Below are 21,593 nucleotides of genomic sequence, written 5' to 3'. Positions count from 1 at the left end.
ACTATTTATTTTACTATTTATTTTTAAAATTATGTATTTATCTAACTATAATAATTTCTTTTAAAAAATAATTATTTACTATAATAATTTCTTTTAAAAATATAATAATTTGACATGTATTTTATTACGTCTTTTTTTGTGTAACGTTTTTTGTATTTGAATATATATGTGTTTTTTAAACCATTATAAATATAAATTGATAGATATATTATAATTTATTTTTAACTTATTCATGGTTTTATTCAAATTTGAAAGGATTAAAACTTACAATTTATTGTTTTTATAACTGAAAATCCTGATAGAATTATGAGAAAGATGATCGAAATTCAAATTAAATCTTAATTATGATCTAAATACTCTTCTGTGTTGGTTATTTAAGTTCTTATGCAAAATAATTGTTAAGTTTACAATTGCTTTAAGATTCGTTTTGGTTTTAAAATCATTTAGTTCTAAGGTTGAAGAGTTTGTTTATACACTTCTAACTCTCTTCCTAGTTGGGTTAGAGTGTGAATCCCAAACAACATTTAAACCACAAATACTATATATTCATAAATAATTATGACAAAGTGATTAATGTTAGTAATTTACTTTAGAAATTTATTTTTTGTACCACTATGACAGTTATGAAATTATGTGCAACTGAATATATCAAATTAAATCCATTTTCATATTTGCGACTTGAGAATGAGAGAAGATCGATCACCCAACCCATAAATGTGCATCTTTTTTTTTGTTTTTACATTGAAGGATTAAACGCCACAAAAACTTCCCAACACATATCAGTTACTTGTGTCCAAAGAAATCATTTGAGTGTTATATTTGGTGTCTCGTTACTCTGTTTCCTCTTAAAGTCCACCACCCACTTTAATTTTAATCCCAAGTTTTGGTGAAGACTGATTCGAACCACTTTCTATCTCGTCGGCCTGTTCATATCAGGCCTGGTTCGTATATATTCTAATGAGCAAGAAACACTGTAATTCTCTAGAATATATTACAATATCGGTTTGAAAGAAAACAAAAGAAATCATCTAGTTCAAGGAATCAGGATCATAAGTTCCTGAAATTAGTAAACCAAAATTAAGAACAGTCATGTCTTATTCAATCACCTTGCCAACCTCTCTGCAAGACGCAAAAGAATCTATGGTATCTCTTGAGCCTCTTTTTTTTCCTCTCATGATACTCGGCCACCCAATGGTGTCTCTCTGTCTTTATCTCTGATCGGAATGTTCTATGGATCTGAATGAGTACCAGAAGAAGCGTTGATGAACAGCCTGCCTGCAATCAAAGAGGTTATGTGTCTGATGATTTTGACAATACTAAACGTGGTTAGGCGTCAATATATAGCAACTTAGCGTGAAACAGGAGCTTCCTCAAACTTAGGGTAGACATTTAAAAAAAAAAATTTGTTCACTTATGTATTGAACACAACCACAACTTAACCCCAAGACCCTAGTGTACAAATCCTAAAAGAGAGTTCGTTCTTACCTCCAATAAACTTTGGGTATATTTGTTCCAACAACAAACTTTGGTTCTACTCTACATCAGAGTAGCGCATTTTTTTGTCCTTCTGCCCAGCAAGCCCGCCAAATACACTCAAGCAGACAGTCGAGTGCCTGCGGAGGGCCGAAGGCCAAACACCATGTTTTTCATCCTTGAACAAACGTGCAAGTCACCAATGTGTGTAATGGGGGAAATTAAAAAAAAAACACCAGAGTTGTCATATACCTATCAAGCCTTGTGGTTGTCATGAGACGTTAAGTACTCTGGGTCTCTTCGTTGTAACTCGTTTTAATGCCCCTGACTTCGCCAACCAAGTCTGCTAACCAAAGAAAATATTAAGGCTACTTGGCAGTGAAATTTATAATTTGTATAGTATGGTAGACAATTGAAACCTGGAAAACCAGTGTTTGTGTTGGCAAGTGACATGAGATGGATCAGCGTACAACAAATCATTAATTTGTTCATCTGTAATACAACAAATCATGAGATGGATCAGCGTACAACAAATCATTAATATGTTCATCTGTAATACAACAAATCATTAATCTGTTCATCATGTAATCTGTTCATCTGGATTAAAGCTCCAGTGAAGAAGAATTAGTGGGTGAACTTGATTGCATGAGAAATTGATAGCTCTATTCACAACGACCTATCTATCTATGCATGTACTTACAAAAATTCAAGAAACAATGCACATCAGCATCTAAAAAAAATTAAGGAAATTTTTAAAGGTAAGACACGATCAGGTTCACCGGAAACAATATCAAACATATAAACAGCCTAGAGCTCACAGAGAAATAATAACGGCACGATTGTTAATATTAACCCAGAACGCTTGATACAAAGAAGAGAACAAAAAACCACTCACGTTAACATTCACCATGAGCAAATCCATCCACATAAGCTCTCCACCACGCTTAACATTCCTAGCCTCCAGAATCGAAGCAGTCTGGCATCCACAACGGATGAGCACCGCCCAGACTTCAGATCAGAAAAAAAGCAATCGTGTTAGCCATTAACAGAGATGAGCACAGAGATATGAATATAAGTAAGATGTGTAGAAGAGAGATGTGGAAGTTGTGGTTAGCATTAGAGAGATATTTATACACGATTTAGTCGACGAACGACGCAATCGAAAGGTCTCGTAGTGGGTTTGCGAATTAAGAGGATTTATGGGAGAAAATCACAACGCATAACGTTAAAGAAATCCAAATCGTCATCTCCGCCAATGAGAGAAGCTAAGAACACGGAGGCGCTCTCCAACCCGGATTAGGGTTCTTACCAAATTAGGTGGTCGTCGGGCCTTAACATCAAATCGCATGACGAAGCCCACCGCAAAGCCCGTAACCATATAAGAACGCTTTAGTGAAACAGTGAGTTTATGACGTGTCGACGCGGCAGGGCTTGGATTTATGACGTGGCGTTCTCGTTGGCACGCCCAGGAGAGAAGCAAAGTCTTTTATATATATAAAGATTTAGGGTATGAATGGTGACCAAGGAACGACGAGGAACAAATGCATTCCCTAACATTCCTTAAAAAAATCACCATTCATAAGGAATAATTTTTCCTTTTCATTCCCTACCATTCCTTTTTTTGTAGAGAAATAAAGAACAAATTAATTCCTTGTTAAATATAGGATGGAACAACCATTCCTTTTCACTCCTGCAATTTTGTTCCTCTACGTTCCTCTTGTTTCTAGAATGGTCACCAGTCAGACCCTTAAAGTGTTGTGCACGTCGTAATCGTTTATTCGTAATAACATTTTTGTAATCTCCAACTGTTTGGCTCTTGGGAAGTCACCCGGGTCGTGCTTAAACTTTGATCCAACCATAAATATCTTATACTTTTATGTATATGCGACTCGGCTATAAATTCTCATTATTGGAAATAGGAATTCAAAATTAGATCAATATATATTTATGTTGTTGAATTGGCAACATTTTGAATACCTTTTCAACTTTACAATCCATCAATTAAGATACAGCCGATATATTGAATGAATGCAAATGTGACACATCTAGTCAAGTAAAATCAATTGGACGTCTCGTCTTTGCTCCCACTGAGCAACAAGCCGTCCCAACCGACCTCAATATAACAGTTTGCGTGCATCCTATGACTCTTATTGTGCCACATGTACACCTTAAACCGTATCACGGACAACACCTCCAAACAGAACACTACCTACCCTTGATTCCTGTCTCGCCCCATCTCCATCCAACGGTCCTTATTCACTGCCATTGATGGCCCACGTAACTACGTAAGGCTCATTCGATCCAGCTCGTGTGTCTTCGAGTCCTGGTAAAAGGGTGAATGAGTGAATGAATGGCGACATGTTGAAGTGCGGTTTTTAAGTGCGGATTTTGAAAACCGCATTAATTCACCAATCACCTACTATTTATTAACCAATTTGCGTTTTTCCAAAAAAAAAAAAAAAAATCTCTTTGCGGTTTTCTAAACAAAGCAATAACTCACAAATCCGCTTTTTTACGTCCAACACCTATTACCGTGCGGTTTTTACAATTCCGCATCCGAACCACCAAGTGAAAATTTGATTTTTTATTTATTTTTGGGAAAATTGCCAAAACAGAATAAAAAAACAGAATGGTTGTCCCTATGGTATAAATTCAACTTTGTCCATTTTATCTCTCTTTTACCCTTTTATTTCTGAAACTTAATAAAATAAATAGTTTTATGAATCAAAAAAATTATTAAAAATATAAACTATTAATGGAACACCAATATACAGAAGGACATATTTTTTATTTTTTCAAAAACTTAATAAATAAAATTTCCAATTTACGTTCTACTAAAAGTAGAAATCGTCTTCTACGGAAATTGGGTTAGTAGAATGCAAAATCCAGAATAAACACGTACATCTACTTGTTTTGGAACGTAAAATCTACTTTTGATTCAATATCTAAATATGGGGAATGCGAATTCTACTAATTGTAAAGATATCTACGTTTCTGAAAAATGCAGTTTCTACTCTAAACAAGTATTCTAACATTTCTCGAACGTGAAATCTGAAAACTACACAAACGTCTAAAGAAGGTAGAAATTACATTCCTTATTATTTTCATGGTTCTACGCATTGTAGAAGGTGTCTTCTACTAATAAAATCACCTGTTTTTGGCGAAAATAAAGGAAAGTCAGTTAACAAAATATTCTAAAAATATTCTAACTTCCTAAAATGGTTCTGCTCGATTTTCTTTGTCAATTTTTTTTAAAAAAAATGATTTTGCCTTTCTTCTTCATGAATCTATGATTTTTTCATAGTTTCTCTTTTGATTTTCAGAAACTTTTGTTCTAGATTAGATGCATATCTATACAACATGTGGTCTTTGGGAATTAGGTGCAACTACGGGATGGATTTTTGAGGCTGATGGCAAAGGGGGTAGGCTATTGTTAGTGGAATCAAATTGTACTTTAGATGAATTAAAAAGGATGATTTTGGAGGATTTTGGTATGGAAGAAGAAATCATAGCCGATTTGGAGTTAAGTTATCTACCTGCTGAGTTGATCAATACTTCAGGATGTCCACCTGTGATCATTGCAAACGATCGTCAGCTTCATAATTTTGTTCGATTTGTTCAAAAGAGTGCTTCTACTCGATTGTGTGTAACATGTAAAGCCAAGGCTGAGAATCCGAATAAAGAAGCCTTTGATCTTAACAAACCGCCAGCTGATCCATGTACTCATGAAGAGAAAGGAAACTCGTTTGACAATGGGGACGAATCAGCTCCTGTGTATGCTGAGAGGCAGGGGAATAAGAAGAATGAAAAGCGGAAAGGAGTCGCAGTTGATGAGGATGGGGACTATGATGCTGATACCATGATCTCTGAAAAAGAGAACATACATAAAATGTCAAAGTTTTCTCTGCTCCATGTTGTTAAGGTCGGACAATTTTTTGAGAACAAAACTTTGTTGAAGGCGACTTTCGAGATGTGTGCAATGAAGCATAACTTTGACTACCAGGTTATCAAAACGGATAGACAACTTTGGTATGTTAGATGTGCAGATAATGCATGCAATTGGGGTGTTCGAGCAGAGTGTCTGAAGGATTCATCATATTTCATGATCAAGAAGTATGTCGGTAAACATACATGCGCACCTTCAAGCAAAACCAAAGCGGGTAAGACTGCTTCAGCAAAAACAATAGGCAGTCTGATTATGCATAAGTATGTAGGCGTCAAGGAAGGGCCGAAATGTAATGATATCATACAGATTATGCGTAGTGATCATGGATGCGAGATATCAAAATCTTTAGCATGGGATGCGCGTGAATATGCGATCAGTGCAGTTAGAGGTATTCCAGAGAGAAGTTATGGGAAAATACCAAAATACTTGCACATGCTGAGAGAGGCTAATCCAGGTACACACACATCCTATGAGATTGACGGAAATGAGAACTTTCGTTACCTATTTATTGCATTTGGGCAATCGATAAGAGGATTTAACAGAGTCATGAGGCGGGTTATTGTGATCGATGGGACCTTTTTGAAGAATAAATACAAAGGAGTTTTACTGGTTGCTACGGCTTTAGACGGAAATTCAAATTTGTATCCTATTGCGTTTGGAATAGTCGACTCAGAGAATGAGCGTTCTTGGGAATGGTTTATGAGACAACTTAAGGTTGTCATTGCAGATGATCATGATTTGGCTTTTATTTCAGACAGACATGGGTCTATCGCTAAGGCAATTGAAAACGTGTATCCATCAGCCAGACACGGGATTTGTATTCATCATTTGTTGAATAATGTGGTCACATATTTCCATGGGAAAGGACTTGCTGGGTTGGTTTCAAAGGCGTCCAAGGCTTATCGAGTTTCTGAGTTTGAGAAGACATTTGCTACTGTGTGTAATATCAGTCCGGCAATTGGAGATTATCTTAGGGAAGCTGATGTGCAAAAATGGGCTAGATGTCAATTCCCTGGATACAGATACGACATAAGGACAACCAATCCTGCTGAATCTATCAACTCTGCTTTGCGTTCACCGAGAGAGTATCCAGTCATCCCTTTGTTAGACAGTATCAGGGAAATGTTAACACAATGGTTTTATGAGCGTAAGAAACTGATTTCAAAGCATAAACATCCTCTGACTAAAGATGTAGAGAAAAAAATAGAGAGGAGAATCGGGAAAGGCGCCACATTTGTAGTTTACCCTGTCAGTGCTGGTCGATTGCTTGTTAGAGGTGATAAATTCGACTGCTTAGTTGATTTGGATAGAAGGACTTGTTCATGTGGAAAGTACACCCTTATGAAGATCCCTTGTAGGCACGCAATTAAAGCTGGTTTTCATGTTGGAAGAGAGCCACACACATTGACTGATTTGATGTATACTACAGGAGCTTGGAGAGAAGCTTATGAAGAAAGCATAAATCCTATTGATGTTCCTGAGGATGCTTGGTCTATACCAGAAGATGTTAAGAAAGTCATTGTTTTACCACCACAGACAAGAAGATCAGTTGGAAGAAAAAGAAAACGCAGATATGAAACTGCGGAAGACAAAATTCGGTCATCGCAAATATCACGAAGAAAGCAGCCTCGGAAGTGTAGTAGATGTGGTATTAGTGGGCACAACAGAGCAACTTGTCAAGTACCAATATAGTCAGTCACAAATGGTAAGGGGTGAGGTTATATAGGCGGTAAATTTATGTGTTTTTATAGCTTGGTTTATGTGTTTGATGTATGGTTCTTTGTGTCACAGGTTGCTCTGTTCAAGTTTGCAAGTGGCGGTAGATGGCGAGCTAGGCGAGCTTATTTCAAAGTGCATTCTCATCATTTGGATAAATTTCACAGGTTGCTTTGTACGGTTTTTTTCTTCTAAACACTATAGGTTCTCTTTTCAATTGGATAAATTTCGTTTGGATTTTTTCTCATTTTCATTGTTAAGCATTGGCATCATTCTTCTAAGTTTCATTGTTATACATTGCCATCATCATTCTTTCTCAGTTTCATTGTACTCGATTTGAGAAAACCCCTCGAAAATGAACCAAAACAAAGCCATAGTAAGAACCATAAAATGTGACATAGTCATTGTAAGAACAAAAGAGATTGAAGCAAAATACTAAGAACCAGTAGACTGGTTTCATTCATTCTTGACTTTACCAAAACACAGTAGAATGATTCCTAAACAACCTAATTCAAGGGAATTTTTTTGCTTCCTTACTTCTTCTTCAACTGTCTCTTTCATACTCGTTTTCAGATCTTCAATTGCTTCTGTTATTCTCCCTTGCTCTGCATCTAGCTTTTGAAACTCATCAACCAAAGCTTCATCAACCCACTTAAATAAATGGGTTTCATTTTTTCGCTACATAGAAGAAAAATAAAGTCAGGACAGCGTGTTCATCTCTCTTAATCAAAAATCGATTCAGACAAAAGATATCAAAGCCATGACCAACGCCTTTAACAAAACAGAGTTTCGATATGAACAGATAACTATTATGTATTTGAATCCTTAAACAAATCGAAACCATGAACCTGTGACCCAATTTCGCATCTATAGAACCGTCGGTAAGGATTCTCATCTGTTCTCGAATAGAAAATCACAACCCCCTTCCCACACCAGCACCTAGATGGCACCCCGTACGAATATCGCCTTGGAGTATTCATGTTTTAGGAAAATTGATTCAGAGAGAAAAATGTTCTCGACAGAGAAGAGAATTCTGAAAAAATGGGGAAAACTCGGGTTTTTGGTTTAAATATGTCGGGTATTAGGTTATTTGTGGATCTAATTCGGGTCGGGTTTTATTGCTGATTTGGATCAAAAGTCGAGTTTACAAGAAACCAAGTTTAGTGTATTGGATTTGATTCGTTTATATACTCTTATCGGTTGATTTCTTCTACAACGGCTATTAGAATGCATGATTAATGTTGTTTTGGTTTCTCGTTAGGGTATGTTTAGGGTTTCGTTATGTAGGGCATGTTTAGGATCTCGTTATGTAGGGCATGTTTAGGGTCTCGTTATGTGTTTTTAGACTCTCGATTGAATGACTGGTTTCTGTTTAGGGTATGTTTAGGGTATCGTTATGTTTTCGAATGTTGTCTCATTTAGGGTATTGTTTAGGGTCTCGTTACGGTTGATTGTTGTCGCCGACATGACTTTTTTGGGTCTCATTAAACACATTGTCAAAAACTTAGAATAATAAACCCAAAAGCAATTCATTAGAGGGATTAAGCATTCATGTTCCTAATAAAACACACATTAGATTAAGCATTTTTATCCTAAAAGTTAGAATAAAAGCCGAACTAGTTACATTTAAAAATCGATTCTCACAGAATCTCTTCTACGGTTGAAGTGAGACACTCTGGAGGTTCATAATTTGACATCCTCTCAACCAATTCCGGGTCGTTTGCCGCTTCCCATAGATCCCACAAAATTCTGTGGCGAGCTTCTTTGATGTTACCATCATTCACCATCGACAACTTCAATCCAAGCGAGTGGCACTCGATGAACTTTATTGTATAGACACCACAATCACATGCACTTTTATTCAGCTTACCCATGGGGACATAGTGAACCGTATATGCAGCGAACGTAAAGTCCTTCTGGTAACTCGGTGGCTGAACTGCCTTGACAATACGAGGAACAAGATTTGCGAACCCATCCAATTCCTTGTACCTTTTTCTGCCCGAGCAATCAAACACATCAATGCTCCTCGTCACGAAACTGATACACAATGCGATCCAATGATTCCCGCTAACATGAACAGGGACATACAGTCGATCCACATCTACATTCCATATCTCTTGTGTCTGTCCATGTGGTGGAAGGACCCCTTTGCCGTACTGCACTAGCAAATCATGAAGCTTGTATTTTCTTATACCCGCCTTGAAACTCTCATACTCCTTTTTAATCATGTTGCTGAAGACAACAGACATGAAGGCGACACGGTTTTTATCTTTTTCTTCATCTGTCCAACATTAACTTTTTATGGTGTAATATTAATTAAATAATAAAGTTACTGTATTTATTACATTTTCTATCTTGATCTGTTCAATAATGCAAGTCATCGTGACTAGTCAATTTTTTTTAAGGTAATCTACATGTAGTAATATGAACACTAAAAGTAGGGCCGTTCGATATGGTAAAACCGAACCGTACCGAACCGAACCGAAATAGATAATATGGTTTGGTTTTGGTATATACCATACAAACCGAATGGATGTGATTTTATAAAAACCGTAGAATTTGGATATGGTTTGGTTTATAACCGATTAAACCGAATAAACCGAACAAAACCGATCAAAAGTAGAAACATGTAAATATATATATATTTTATAACGACGAATGAAAATCTATTTTAATTTTTTGTTAATAACTATTACCATATTTTTTTACAGTAATAAAGAAGCCCTAATTTGTAAAAAACTTGAACTATAATTAAGTAACTATTCTCGCAACCGAGGTTTCTTATTTTCTTAGTCTTCTTTTTTGATCTTTTTGCTTTATTTTAGCATTGACTAAATTGAAGTAAAGACTATGAGTATGAATGGTGACCAGGGAACGGCGAAGAATAATTCATTACATAAAGTTCCTAAAAAATCACTATTCACAAGGAATAATAATTCACTCTCATTCCCTTTTATTTCTTTTTTGTAGAGAATTAAAGAACAAAATTATTCCTTGTTAAATTTGATAAGGAACAATCATTCTTTGTCATTCCTGTTATTTTATTCCCGTACATTTTTTTTATTTGTTTCTCTTGTTTCCCGAATGGTCACCATTCAGACCCTATAAATTTGATGGACAACAATTAGTGGAAATTCTTCGCAACTTTTTTCTTATCTATAAACAAAAAGAGTTTTGTGTTCAATCGAAGCAACATGACTTTGTTCTTTTCTTTGGTGTTTCTGTTTTATTTTTATTTTATTTTCAAAATTTTGAGCTTTGATTTGATTATTTTATTAGATGTTAAAAGTGTTTTTTTTGTTCTTTTATTTAAACATATAATTTTTTTTAATAAATGATTGCGTTGACAACCTGATTCTAAAATCATATAATATGATCTCAAACAAAATAATTATGTTTTTTTGGTATAAAACCAAATAAACCGAAAACCGACAGTATATAAACCGAACCGAACCGAATTAAATATGGATTTAGAATGGTAGTTGTATTTTACTAACCGAAATACCGAAAAAACCGAACTAAAACCGGACCGATATCCGGATTGAACACCCCTAACTAAAAGCTCCTAGTATGTTTAAAAATGGGTTGGTAATAAGGCTAATAATCTTTCTTGATTTTGATAAATTAAATGAAGCAATCATATAGTGGTTTTCATTACACATCTTAATTAATAAATAAACTATACAGTAAAGTTTTTTTGTATTCACTATATCTTTATTATAGCATTCAAACAATACTTTACATCTTTTTAACATTAATATCCAAATATTTAATTTAAACAAATATTAAACATTTTTAAATTTTATAAGAGATAAATAAAAATATTATTACAATTCGTATAAATTTCCCAAAACCGGTGATCCAAAATACTTAAAATATAAATTATGTACAAATTTTTTAGTTCTATTTAATTTTTTTTTTAAATATTAAAAATATAATTTGTATTTTGTATTGTAAAAATAATGTTTTTAGTTCAACTTATATTAAAAAGAAATTTTATAAATTAGAAATTTTATTGCAAATCAGATTTAATATTTAAAATTATAAAAAAATATGATGACATTATCACTAAACAAATAAATTTAATTTATTATCGTATTAATATGTTTTATTTTACATTATTTTCTATCAAAACCGCACTATTTTTTTTTCAAATCCGCACTTGTCCCGCAAACCGCATAAACTGCAGTTGAACCGTACCACACTTTAATTCTGCACCGCTTATATTACCAAAACCGCGGTTACCATTCGGACCTGAGTTTAGTTGACCCGACCCATTTCTCTCTGTAGTAAACGGATACTTCCACGGTGTCGTAGTAAACGCGCCAACATTCTTTTGAGTTATGAGCCGTTATCTTGAAGGTTGCTTATATGAGATCTCGTGGATGTGGAAACGGGGTTGGTGAGGACGCAGACTGATCCATAAGATGAAAAAACACATTGCCTAAACATACAAAAGTTATAAGAAAATGGCATATATGAGTTTAAAGACTCTTGCCGTGAAGCTTTCTTAGGACATCTCCAACCCATAACACTATTTTGGTGTCAAAATCACACTATTTTAGTATAATTTTAGCATTAAAACTTTTTTAGTATCCAACCACAACACCAAATATTAAACAAAATTTTTTTTTTTATTATTATATTATGAATATTCTTTTAGTTTTAATAAATAGATATTATTATATAAATATATTATCTAACAAAATATTATATTAAAATATTAATAGATTTCAAATGTAAATATATTATTTTTATATTTTTTATTTTTTTCTCAAAAAAATATATATTATATTAAAATATTACTTTTAATTTCGTAATTTAAATTTTCAATGTTTAAATTAAAATTTGTTATGTATTTTAAATTTTCAATGTTTAAATTTTCAATGTTTACACTTAAGAGATAACCAAATAATTATGGTAAACTTATTTTTATTTAAAATAACTGATGCAACTATAAAAAGGTAATATAAATCAAATGTAGTTAGATAATACTGAAATAACAGTTTTGGTTTAACAAAAAAAAATACAGTTTTGATTTAACAAAAAAACAGTTTTGAAAACAAAAAAAATTGTCGTTGCTACAGTGTACCATCAAATATGGCGTGACACTGTAGCAAGAAAGAGAATCACACTATAATGCCGTCATATTTACAGTCTCGTTGGAGAGAGAAAACATAAAATTCAACATTATCTTACCGTTTTACTGTCCGACTGGAGTTGACCTTAGACCTTGTGAGTCGGCTGATGGGTCGGATCTTACCGGTAAAGAGTCGATCTGGTTATGCATTTTTTATTTGTGTGTTAATGGTGGTAGGTAAATTGGTAATGGGAAGTAATAATAAATAATGTGAATTGAGTAGTGGCTTAGTGACAAAATAAAAAAAAAGAGTGGTGGCTTGTGAGGTTTATGTAGTCAAACTAAAACTACATAATCGGTGCTAATCTAAAATAAAGCCAAAGGTACCTTGGATAAATATAATGAGTATATCATATTGGGAAGAAAATAATTAACAACTAAGTACATAAATGATGATATTTGGTGTTTGTTTTCAGGGCATGAATGATGCTAAAAAGAGGACGATGTTGAACCACAGACATGTTGGTTTAATTCACTTACTTGCTATTAACCAAACTGAGCCCCATCACATTATCACTTACTCAGCCCAACGGAATGTCTGAGGAAGCCATCATCAGATGGAGAAAAAACACGCTCAAGGCGTGGGAGAGTAAGGTACACGACGAAGGAGTGTGCACGGCTTGACTGCAACGGTCTCATTTCCAGCTCACCAAATCGTAACCACCAATAGATTCGACTGCTCCAATCAGGTGTTAGGACGTACTAGAGATAAGGATGACATCTTTGTATAAATAGATGATGGGTTGTAACGTTGGTCTTAAGTTGAATATCAATAAAGCATTTCAGTAAAGTGATTTTTCCTTCCAGATTCTTGTGTTTCACATGGTATCAGAGCTCAACAAGTAAATCCTGAGCCATGGCCGAACCACCAGGTCAGATCTCAACTCCATCTCTGAGCATTTCACAATGCGTGACGTTGAATCTTTCTTCCACAAACTACCTTTTGTAGAAGACACAGTTCGAGTCTTTTCTCTCCAGTCAATCGCTGCTAGGGTTCATCAACGGGTCCTCTCCTCGTCCGTCGCCAACTGTTCAAGTTCGAAATGGTGATGTTGTGACAGAGGAAGCTAACCCTGAGTTTGTTAAATGGATTCGGCGCGACCACTTGGTTATGGCTTGGTTGTTTGGGTTGTTGTCAGAAGAAGCTCTTCGTTCCGTGTACGGTCTCACCTCCGCTCAGGACGTCTGGTTCAGTATTGGGAAGAAATACAATCGAGTTTCCGCAACCCGCAAGCTCGATCTTCAGAGGAAGCTACAAGGTATGTCAAAGAAAGACAAGACCATGACTGTGTATCTGAACTAGGTTAAATCTGTTTGTGATCAACTTGATTCTATTGGATGTCCTGTGTCTGAACAAGAGATAATTTACGCTGCTCTCACCGGTTTGGGTCGTGAGTATGAGTCTATTTGTACGGTTATTGAGCATTCTATGGACTCCTCTCCTGATGCAACCTTTGAAGATGTCGTCTTTAAACTTGTCAACTTCGATGACAAGTTAAAAGTGTACAATGAGGCTGCTACTCCGACACCTCACTTAGCCTTTCATACCAGTCGAGGATACTCCAACAGAGGTCGTGGTTTCTTCAATAACAGAGGAAACAGAGGACGTGGCTCTGGTTCCTACTCAACCATAGGTAGAGGGTTTCATCAACAGTTCTCAGGAGGCAACTCTGGTTCCAGACCAACCTGCCAGATCTGTGGTCGATATGGTCACACAGCTGATTGTTGCTACAACCGCTTTGATCAACAGTGTCAGACTCCAGAGAACCTTCACAATGCGTTAACAACTATGAAACTCTCTGATCAAGTCCAGCTCACTGGTCAAGAATGGTATCCAGACTCAGCTGCTTCTGCTCATATCACAAATGATGGATCTCAGCTGCAATCTTCTGCGCCTTATCTTGGTAACGATCAGGTTATAGTTGGCAATGGTGACTATCTCCCCATCACACACATTGGGTCTATTCCTCTGCACACGCCAAAAGGTATTCTGCCTTTAGATGATGTTCTAGTGTGTCCAGCTATAACTAAATCATTGCTTTCTGTATCAAAACTCACCTCAGATTATCCGTGTGAATTTACATTTGATGATGAATCTGTATTGGTTAAGGACAAGGTGACAAAGCAGGTGATAACTCAAGGTCGCAGGCATAAAGATCTCTATGTTTTGAAGGATTTCCGGTTTCAGGCTTTCTACTCTACGCGTCAGCAAGCTGCTTGTGAGAAGATCTGGCACTAGAGGCTTGGCCATGCTCACTCGGATATTCTTCTTCTTCTTTCTAGAAATAAGGCAATCATTTTGAATAAGGCAAGTGCCAAGTCTGTTTGTGATGCATGCCATTTTGGGAAAAGCTGTAAACTTCCCTTTCTTGAGTATGATTTTGTTTCTTTACGCCATTTGGAGCGTATACATTGTGATTTCTGGTGTCCAAGCCCAATGATTTCTAATCAAGGATTTAAGTTTTATGTTATCTTCATTGACCATCACACAATATTCACTTGGTTCTATCAATTGAAGCAAAAGTCAGATTTTTTACTCAGTCTTTCTCAGTTTCAAGCAACTTATAGAGAATCAATTTCAGGGTAAAATCTTACAGTTTCAGTGTGATGGTGGAGGAGAATTTCTCAGTAAACAGTTCTTGATGCTTCTGTCTCAGTCCGGTATTCAGAAACGCAACTCTTGTCCTCACACGCCTCAGCAAAACGGTTTAGCTGAGAGGAAACATCTGCATTTGACAGAACTTGGCATTACAATGATGTATCATAGCCGTGTTCCTCGACAGTTTTGGGTTGAAGCTTTCTTTACTGCAGTCTTCCTGATTAATCTTCTACCTGCTTCTCCTCTTCCTGACCACAAGAGTCCTTATCAGATGTTGTTTGGCTCCGCTCCGGTGTATACAGCTCTAAGGGTCTTTGGATGCAAGTGCTTTCCTTCACTACGTCCTTACATGCAGAACAAGCTTGATCCAAAGTCCTTAGCATGTGTCTTTCTTGGCTACAATGACAAGTACAAAGGATATCGATGCTACTATCCTCCAACTGAGCGAGTCTTCTTAAGTCGTCATGTTCTGTTTGATGAAACAGCTTTTCCTTTTGAAGATATTTATAGAAGCTTTCACAAGAATACAGAGTCTACCTTGTTAAATGCTTGGAGAGCTGCTCATCTTGCAGCTTCTCCAGTGGTGTCTGAATCTACGCCACCCCTTTCTCAAGAGGAGATTCTCCCCTCGCGTCATCACGTTTCTCCTCCTATTGGAGACAACCCTGTTCCTCCTATTGTAGCTACACCACCCCTGCCTCCACCTAGTCCAATTCATAATGACAACGTTGCTCCTCCTACTCCTGTTCATCAACAATAAGATCCAGTAGAGCAAGTTGTTCAGGAACCATCTGTTCATCCAATGGTTACTCGGGCTCGCTCAGGCATAGTGAAACCAAACCCACGCTATGCCTTGTTTACTGTGAAAGATGAGTTTACAGAACCAAGATCTTTGAAAGAAGCATTGAAACATCCCGGTTGGAATAAGGCTATGGGAGTTGAGATGGGTAATATGGAAGAGACTGAGACGTTTGAGCTTGTTCCACCAGAAGATGGTCAGAATCCTATAGGATGTCAATGGGTTCATAAAATCAAACGGAATGCTGATGGTACAGTGATGAAGTTGAAGTCAAGACTTGTGGCACAGGGTAATGAGCAAGAAGAGGGTATCGACTTTATTGAAACCTTCAGTCCAGTAGTCCGTTCTGCTACAATACGGACAATCTTACATGTGGCAGTCACAAAGAAGTGGTCATTAAGGCAACTGGATGTTCAGAATGCGTTTCTACATGGTGATTTAAAGGAAACCGTGTTTATGAAGCAACCACCGGGCTTTGAAGATCCAGAAAAGAAGGACTACGTTTGCAAGCATAAGAAGGCGATATATGGACTGCGACAAGCACCACGGGCTTGGTTCGACAAGTTCAGTAATTTTCTTCTGGACTTTGGCTTTGCTTGCAGTTTTCCAGATCCTTCTCTGTTCATCTACCATCGTGGATCAGATGTTATTTACCTTCTGTTGTATGTTGATGACATGATTGTCACCGGGAACAACACTGATCTTCTTGAAGGTCTTCTCAAGCAGTTGAATATAATATTCAGAATGATCTTGGATCTGTTCATTACTTTCTTGGTATACAAGTGCATCATCACTCCGATGGCTTATTTTTGAATCAAGCAAAGTATGCAACAGATCTTCTTATTAATGCTGGCATGAAAGATTGTGCTCCGGTTGAAACACCATTACCTCTGAAGCTTGATAAAGTTCCTGGTCAAGATGAAACGTTCTCAAATCCTTCTTACTTTAGAAGTTTAGCTGGAAAGCTTCAGTATCTTACACTCACTAGACCGGATCTCCGATTCTCTGTCAACTACATCTGTCAGAAGATGCACATGCCAAGTCAGTCCGATTTCTCTCTTCTCAAGCGGATACTACATTATGTCAAAGGGAGTTTAGAGATGGGGATAAGAATCAAAGCAAATATTGATTCGACGTTGGAGTGCTATAGTGATAGCGACTGGGCAGGGTGCAGAGACACAAGACGGTCAACCGGCGGCTTCTGTACTCTCCTCGGGTCCAATGTTATATCTTGGTCAGCTAAGAGACACGAGACAGTCTCCAAATCGTCTACGGAGGCTGAATACCGGACAATGTCATTAGCTTCTTCGGAGATAGTGTGGCTTCAAAATCTTATGCGTATGATGGGACTGCAGCAATAGAGGACTCTGTTACTTCTCTGTGACAATCTCTCGGCTGTTTGTCTTACGGCAAACCCGATGTTCCATAAACGGACCAAACACTTCGATGTTGACTACCATTATGTGAGGGAACGGGTTGCTCTGAAAGCTCTAGAAGTGAAACACATCCCTGCTTCTATGCAACTTGCGGATGTTTTCACTAAGTCCCTTGGTCATGAGGCATTTTTCAAACTGCGAAGCAAACTTGGCGTTTCCTTGCATCCCACGCCAAGTTTGAAGGGGTGTATTAACCAAACTGAGCCCATCACATTATCACTTACTCAGCCCAACGAAATGTCTGAGGAAGCCCATCATCAGGTGGAGACAAAACACGCTCAAGGCGTGGGAGAGGAAGGTACACGACGAAGGAGTGTGCACGGCTTGACTGCAACGGTCTCATTTCCAACTCACCAAATCGTCACCACCAATAGATTCGACGTGCTCCAATCAGGTGTTAGAGCGTACTAAAAACAAGGATGACATCTTTGTATAAATAGATGATGGGTTGTAACGTTGGTCTTAAGTTGAATATCAATAAAGCATTTCAGTAAAGTGATTTCTCCTTCCAAATTCTTGTGTTTCACACTTGCTTCATGGACTTTGGCCCATGGCTGGTCCTGTGGAGTGTGTAGCAAGAAGAAGGGTCCAAAGCAGATTGACAGGTATGGTGTTGTTCCTTTATTTTATTGCCGTTTTGTTAGCTGAGACCGAGTCACAATATCAAATTCGCCTTTTGTGTTTGGTTTGGCAGGAAACTACAGGAAGAGCTAAGTAATGAACTCGACCTGCAAATCAAAGGAGCTGAAAAACTGTTAGTCTCATGGACAAATCTAGGTAACCTATTCTATTTTTCATACCCGAACCAACCCAAGACGTGCATGAAAGATCCGACTCAAAAAAAGTGTGCTGATTGTCAGATGAGAATACAAGAAAGAAGATTTGGGGCAGAGAGGGCTATGGGAGAAGCAGAATCTTGAGAACTACTTTGCATGTACAAGTTGGATCACGTCTGATTATGGGATGGTCCGGTTTTGACTCGCTCATAATTTCATGTTCACCCAATGAACACAGAGAAACGACAAGATCAAAACGAAAGATTAGAACTATCATGATCACACCTTAAAAGAGGGAAGCTTTTGTTTGTTATTACTAGAAACAAAAGAGAGAGGTACAGAGAATTAACACATGACTGAGATTGTTCAAAGAGCTCAGGATATAACAAAGATAAGTCGTCCCCTGGTTATGCAAATAGACATCAAAGGTTGAAGAAGCTTAGTGGATTTGGTTATACATTGCTTTGCTTATACATCTTCGTGTCCAACACTTGCTTCCCGCACATTGCACACACTCCTGCACAACCATGAATGAAACAAAAATTCCATCATTTATTGGGTTACTCCACTATATGGCTATATATAATTAGAGGTAGTATAACAGATAGGTAGATGTATTTACTGATTTTTACCTTTGCTATAGGCACATGTGTGACAATATTTACCATCTTGATGCACTTGCTGCTTGCAAATCATGCACTTCGTGGTAGCAGTACCGTAAGGTGTCCATCTACAAAGTAAATAACCGTCAGAATCAGCCAAGAAAAAACAACAACAACACTTATCGACAATTATAACTACTTCTTCAATAGCGAGCACTATACCACTACAACACGTAGTTTTTGCAAACATTTGATCTTCCTAAACATATACCAATGTTGATTCTACGAAAACCAACAGAAAACGAAACCAATACTCAACTCAAGAAAGACGATACAAACATCCAATGAGAACTTCTACACTAACTAATGCACTGATGATTCTTAGAAGAAACAAAACAACACTCAACTCAAACTAGAACAGAACTCGCCTTAAAAACTACAAAAGTATCACCTTTTCCACTATAACTTCAACATCTACTAATGAATCTTAGAAAGAGCTAACAAGAAACAAACCAATACTCAGCCTTAAACAAAGACAATACAAAGATTACACCTTTAAGGCTATTTCGATGTTAAAGGAAGGAAGGAAACCTGTTCTTCTTGGAGAGAAGTTTGTTCTCGTTGATCTTGCGGCCACCACCTTCGGTAACATTACGAGCACCATCCTTCCACTTATCTGGAACTATCACCTTTGATAACTTCTTCTCACCTAAACAACAAGCAAAGATTCATACAAAAAGGTTCATGCTTTGCACTAATATAACAGATCTGAGAAACCAAATCGAATCAGAAATCATAAGGCAAATAAAATCGATCTAGAGATCATTAGGTTTTGATGATCGATCCAATTCGATTCGAATACGGAATTGAAGATCTGAGATGAAATAAGGGCTTACACTTATCGCACACCATCTTCGTCGTCTCCCCAGATATTGATGAAGAAACCCTAGCGCCCAATTCGATTTGACACGAGGGAGAAGCTAACTCCTTATTTATTTATTAACTTTTATTATTTTATTTTTCCTTTTCTGGAAAGTATGGTTACCGTTTGTCGGTTAAAACGCGCGACTAGAGGCGCACTCGCGTTTCGTTTCAGCGTCACCCACCAATTGCAAAATAGCAACCATAGGCATCATTACTTAAGATCATCTCACGAAAATTCTTAAAAAATATTACTAAAATATAAATATTCATTAAATATTTGAGTATTTTAAGAATTAAATATATTGAGTATTTTAACCTATGAGTAATTATGAAAACATTGTAAAATTTAAACTAAAAACTTTATATTGTGTTACTCGTATATCTTTGTATGCGAGAAAGCAAAAAAAAAAGTAAAACAGAAAATAGAAAAGGCTGAGATTGAGGTCTTACAGTATTTGTTTTTTTCAATGTTCAACATATATATAAAAACAACCTTCACATAAACATAAACATAAACATAAACATAAATAGATCTCAAAATGATGATTAATAATAATAATTGTCATTATCATACACAAGAGCTTCATAATCTTCTCCACTTAAGTCCGATCTGACGAGACAATGTAGCTTATCCTCAGTCCACGAAGCCATTGCTTGCTCCTTACGGCGACCTTTAGATTTGTTGGCTGACTTTTTAGCCGGTGAGGCATGGCAATCACTGCACTTGGACCTTTCACATCTTCCTGTGGATTTCGAGTGGTTAGTCGGTTTTGATGGCACTTTGGTAAATACTCCAAAAGCTGGTGGTGAATCAAACCGGTTCACAAACAGTTTTGCGGGTCGCGGGTTTAATTCGGAAGGAAGAACCATCAATGTCCGAACAACACCGTGTTGGCGACCTTCTCTCTTCATTTTTGCTTATTTTGATTTGAGACTTGATGCATTGTCGAGTTTAACAATGTGTGCATATATAGAAACTTGAACTTGGGGAGGGGGGAGCACTGCGTACCAAATGTGTTTGGGACTCAAGAAAATGCGAATGGTCAACTATACTTGTACACCAAGAAATTCTCATCATTTTAATATTGGTTTTTGGGGTTTGCTTTTGTTTATTTGGTCGGCATTATGTGGGGGACTTCTTAAAAGTCCTTTAAGATATTGAAACCACATTGTCGATTGTTATAATTGATAACAGAGTCATTATCATGAATTTTGAGTGAACCGGGAACAGTTTTATGACATTTAAGCTAATTATTTCAAAAACCATAATTTTGAACTAATTATTTTAAAAAAAAACTATTCGTGACAAGTCATCCCATTCGTCGTGATTCGCCACTGGTTGTTCTTCCTTATTTTTTTCTACATCCTGTTTTATTTGCTTACTAAATGTTGTAGAAAAAAAGCTTCTAAAATTATAGGTAAAATGTCGTCTATTCTCCATGACCTTATAGGCTTTGGCAGGTGCTAGCTTCATTTATTTCTTCAGCGTGGCAGTAACAATGCACAACATCATTAGGAAAATGCCTATGTTTCTTCAGGATCATAATGATCCGAACAAGCTTGTTTTCTTCTACCAAAGATCTGGAATGCAGCTTGGAGCTGAGGGATTCACGGTTGGATGCTCTTGGCGTTTGTCACCAATGTGCTTGTGCTAGTTAGGAACCTCACTGCTCAAAGATTGGTGATTCTTTTGGCTCTGTTCGTATCGTTCTGGGCTGTGAAGAAAGTTGTTTACTTGGATGATTGGAAGACCGAATATGGGATTCATCTGTATTCGCCATCGAGTTGGCTTTGAAGAAACGTCCTTTACAAGGTACTGGGTTTAGGTCTCGAAAATATCTCTGGGCAAGTTGCGTTTTTGATGGAACCCAAAGACTTAGAAACACTTTTACTGCAATTTTCTTTTCATATCCTTTACTCACAATACATTGATGTCTATAAATACAGAAGAAGACAAAGTAACTATCCATTACTATCACACATCACTAGTGGAAGATAATTCCATTAACTTAGGAACAATTATAATATCACGTCTTCTTACTCCAAGCCATTGGTTTACTTTGGTTAACCATTTGACTTTCATCAATACTCCACCCTCTAAAAGAACTTTTGTCCCCAAAGTTCATTCCAATCTTAGAGAACATCTTCTCCATGATCCTAACTTTTCCAGAACCAAATGGCC

At 36.8% G+C, this 21,593-nt stretch overlaps 3 protein-coding genes and 1 long non-coding RNA gene across 5 annotated transcripts; 2 read left to right on the top strand and 2 right to left on the bottom strand.

Annotated features, from left to right (window-relative positions):
- Positions 1-1,000: 1,000 nt before the first annotated feature.
- On the bottom strand, positions 1,001-2,809 carry LOC106317576. 2 transcript variants are annotated; one of them, XR_001265163.1, is made up of 6 exons: positions 2,608-2,809; positions 2,369-2,481; positions 1,893-1,965; positions 1,726-1,816; positions 1,486-1,651; positions 1,001-1,275 (listed from the first exon to the last, which is right to left on the bottom strand). It is a non-coding gene; the product is annotated as an uncharacterized LOC106317576 (long non-coding RNA). The 2 variants fall into 2 exon arrangements; XR_001265162.1 differs by having other exon boundaries at positions 1,486-1,613.
- Positions 2,810-4,749: 1,940 nt separating this feature from the next.
- On the top strand, positions 4,750-7,430 carry LOC106318019. Its single transcript, XM_013755850.1, has 2 exons — positions 4,750-7,124; positions 7,211-7,430. Exon 1 carries the CDS (start codon positions 4,817-4,819, stop codon positions 7,109-7,111), a length of 2,295 nt encoding a protein of 764 aa, XP_013611304.1. The 5' UTR covers positions 4,750-4,816; the 3' UTR covers positions 7,112-7,124; positions 7,211-7,430.
- A 9,097-nt stretch (positions 7,431-16,527) lies between these two features.
- Positions 16,528-17,034, top strand: LOC106314369 (uncharacterized mitochondrial protein AtMg00810-like). The gene has a single exon (XM_013752247.1). It carries the CDS (start codon positions 16,528-16,530, stop codon positions 17,032-17,034), a length of 507 nt encoding a protein of 168 aa, XP_013607701.1.
- A 1,113-nt stretch (positions 17,035-18,147) lies between these two features.
- On the bottom strand, positions 18,148-19,499 carry LOC106316006 (cysteine-rich PDZ-binding protein). The gene is made up of 4 exons (XM_013753863.1): positions 19,384-19,499; positions 19,079-19,196; positions 18,518-18,615; positions 18,148-18,402 (listed from the first exon to the last, which is right to left on the bottom strand). Exons 1-4 carry the CDS (start codon positions 19,397-19,399, stop codon positions 18,338-18,340), a joined length of 297 nt encoding a protein of 98 aa, XP_013609317.1. The 5' UTR covers positions 19,400-19,499; the 3' UTR covers positions 18,148-18,337.
- Positions 19,500-21,593: the final 2,094 nt, after the last annotated feature.

This window comes from Brassica oleracea, chromosome C9 (genome assembly GCF_000695525.1).
Source record: "Brassica oleracea var. oleracea cultivar TO1000 chromosome C9, BOL, whole genome shotgun sequence".
NCBI classification, from domain to species: domain Eukaryota; kingdom Viridiplantae; phylum Streptophyta; class Magnoliopsida; order Brassicales; family Brassicaceae; genus Brassica; species Brassica oleracea.
This window is presented reverse-complemented; position numbering and strand designations above follow the sequence as displayed.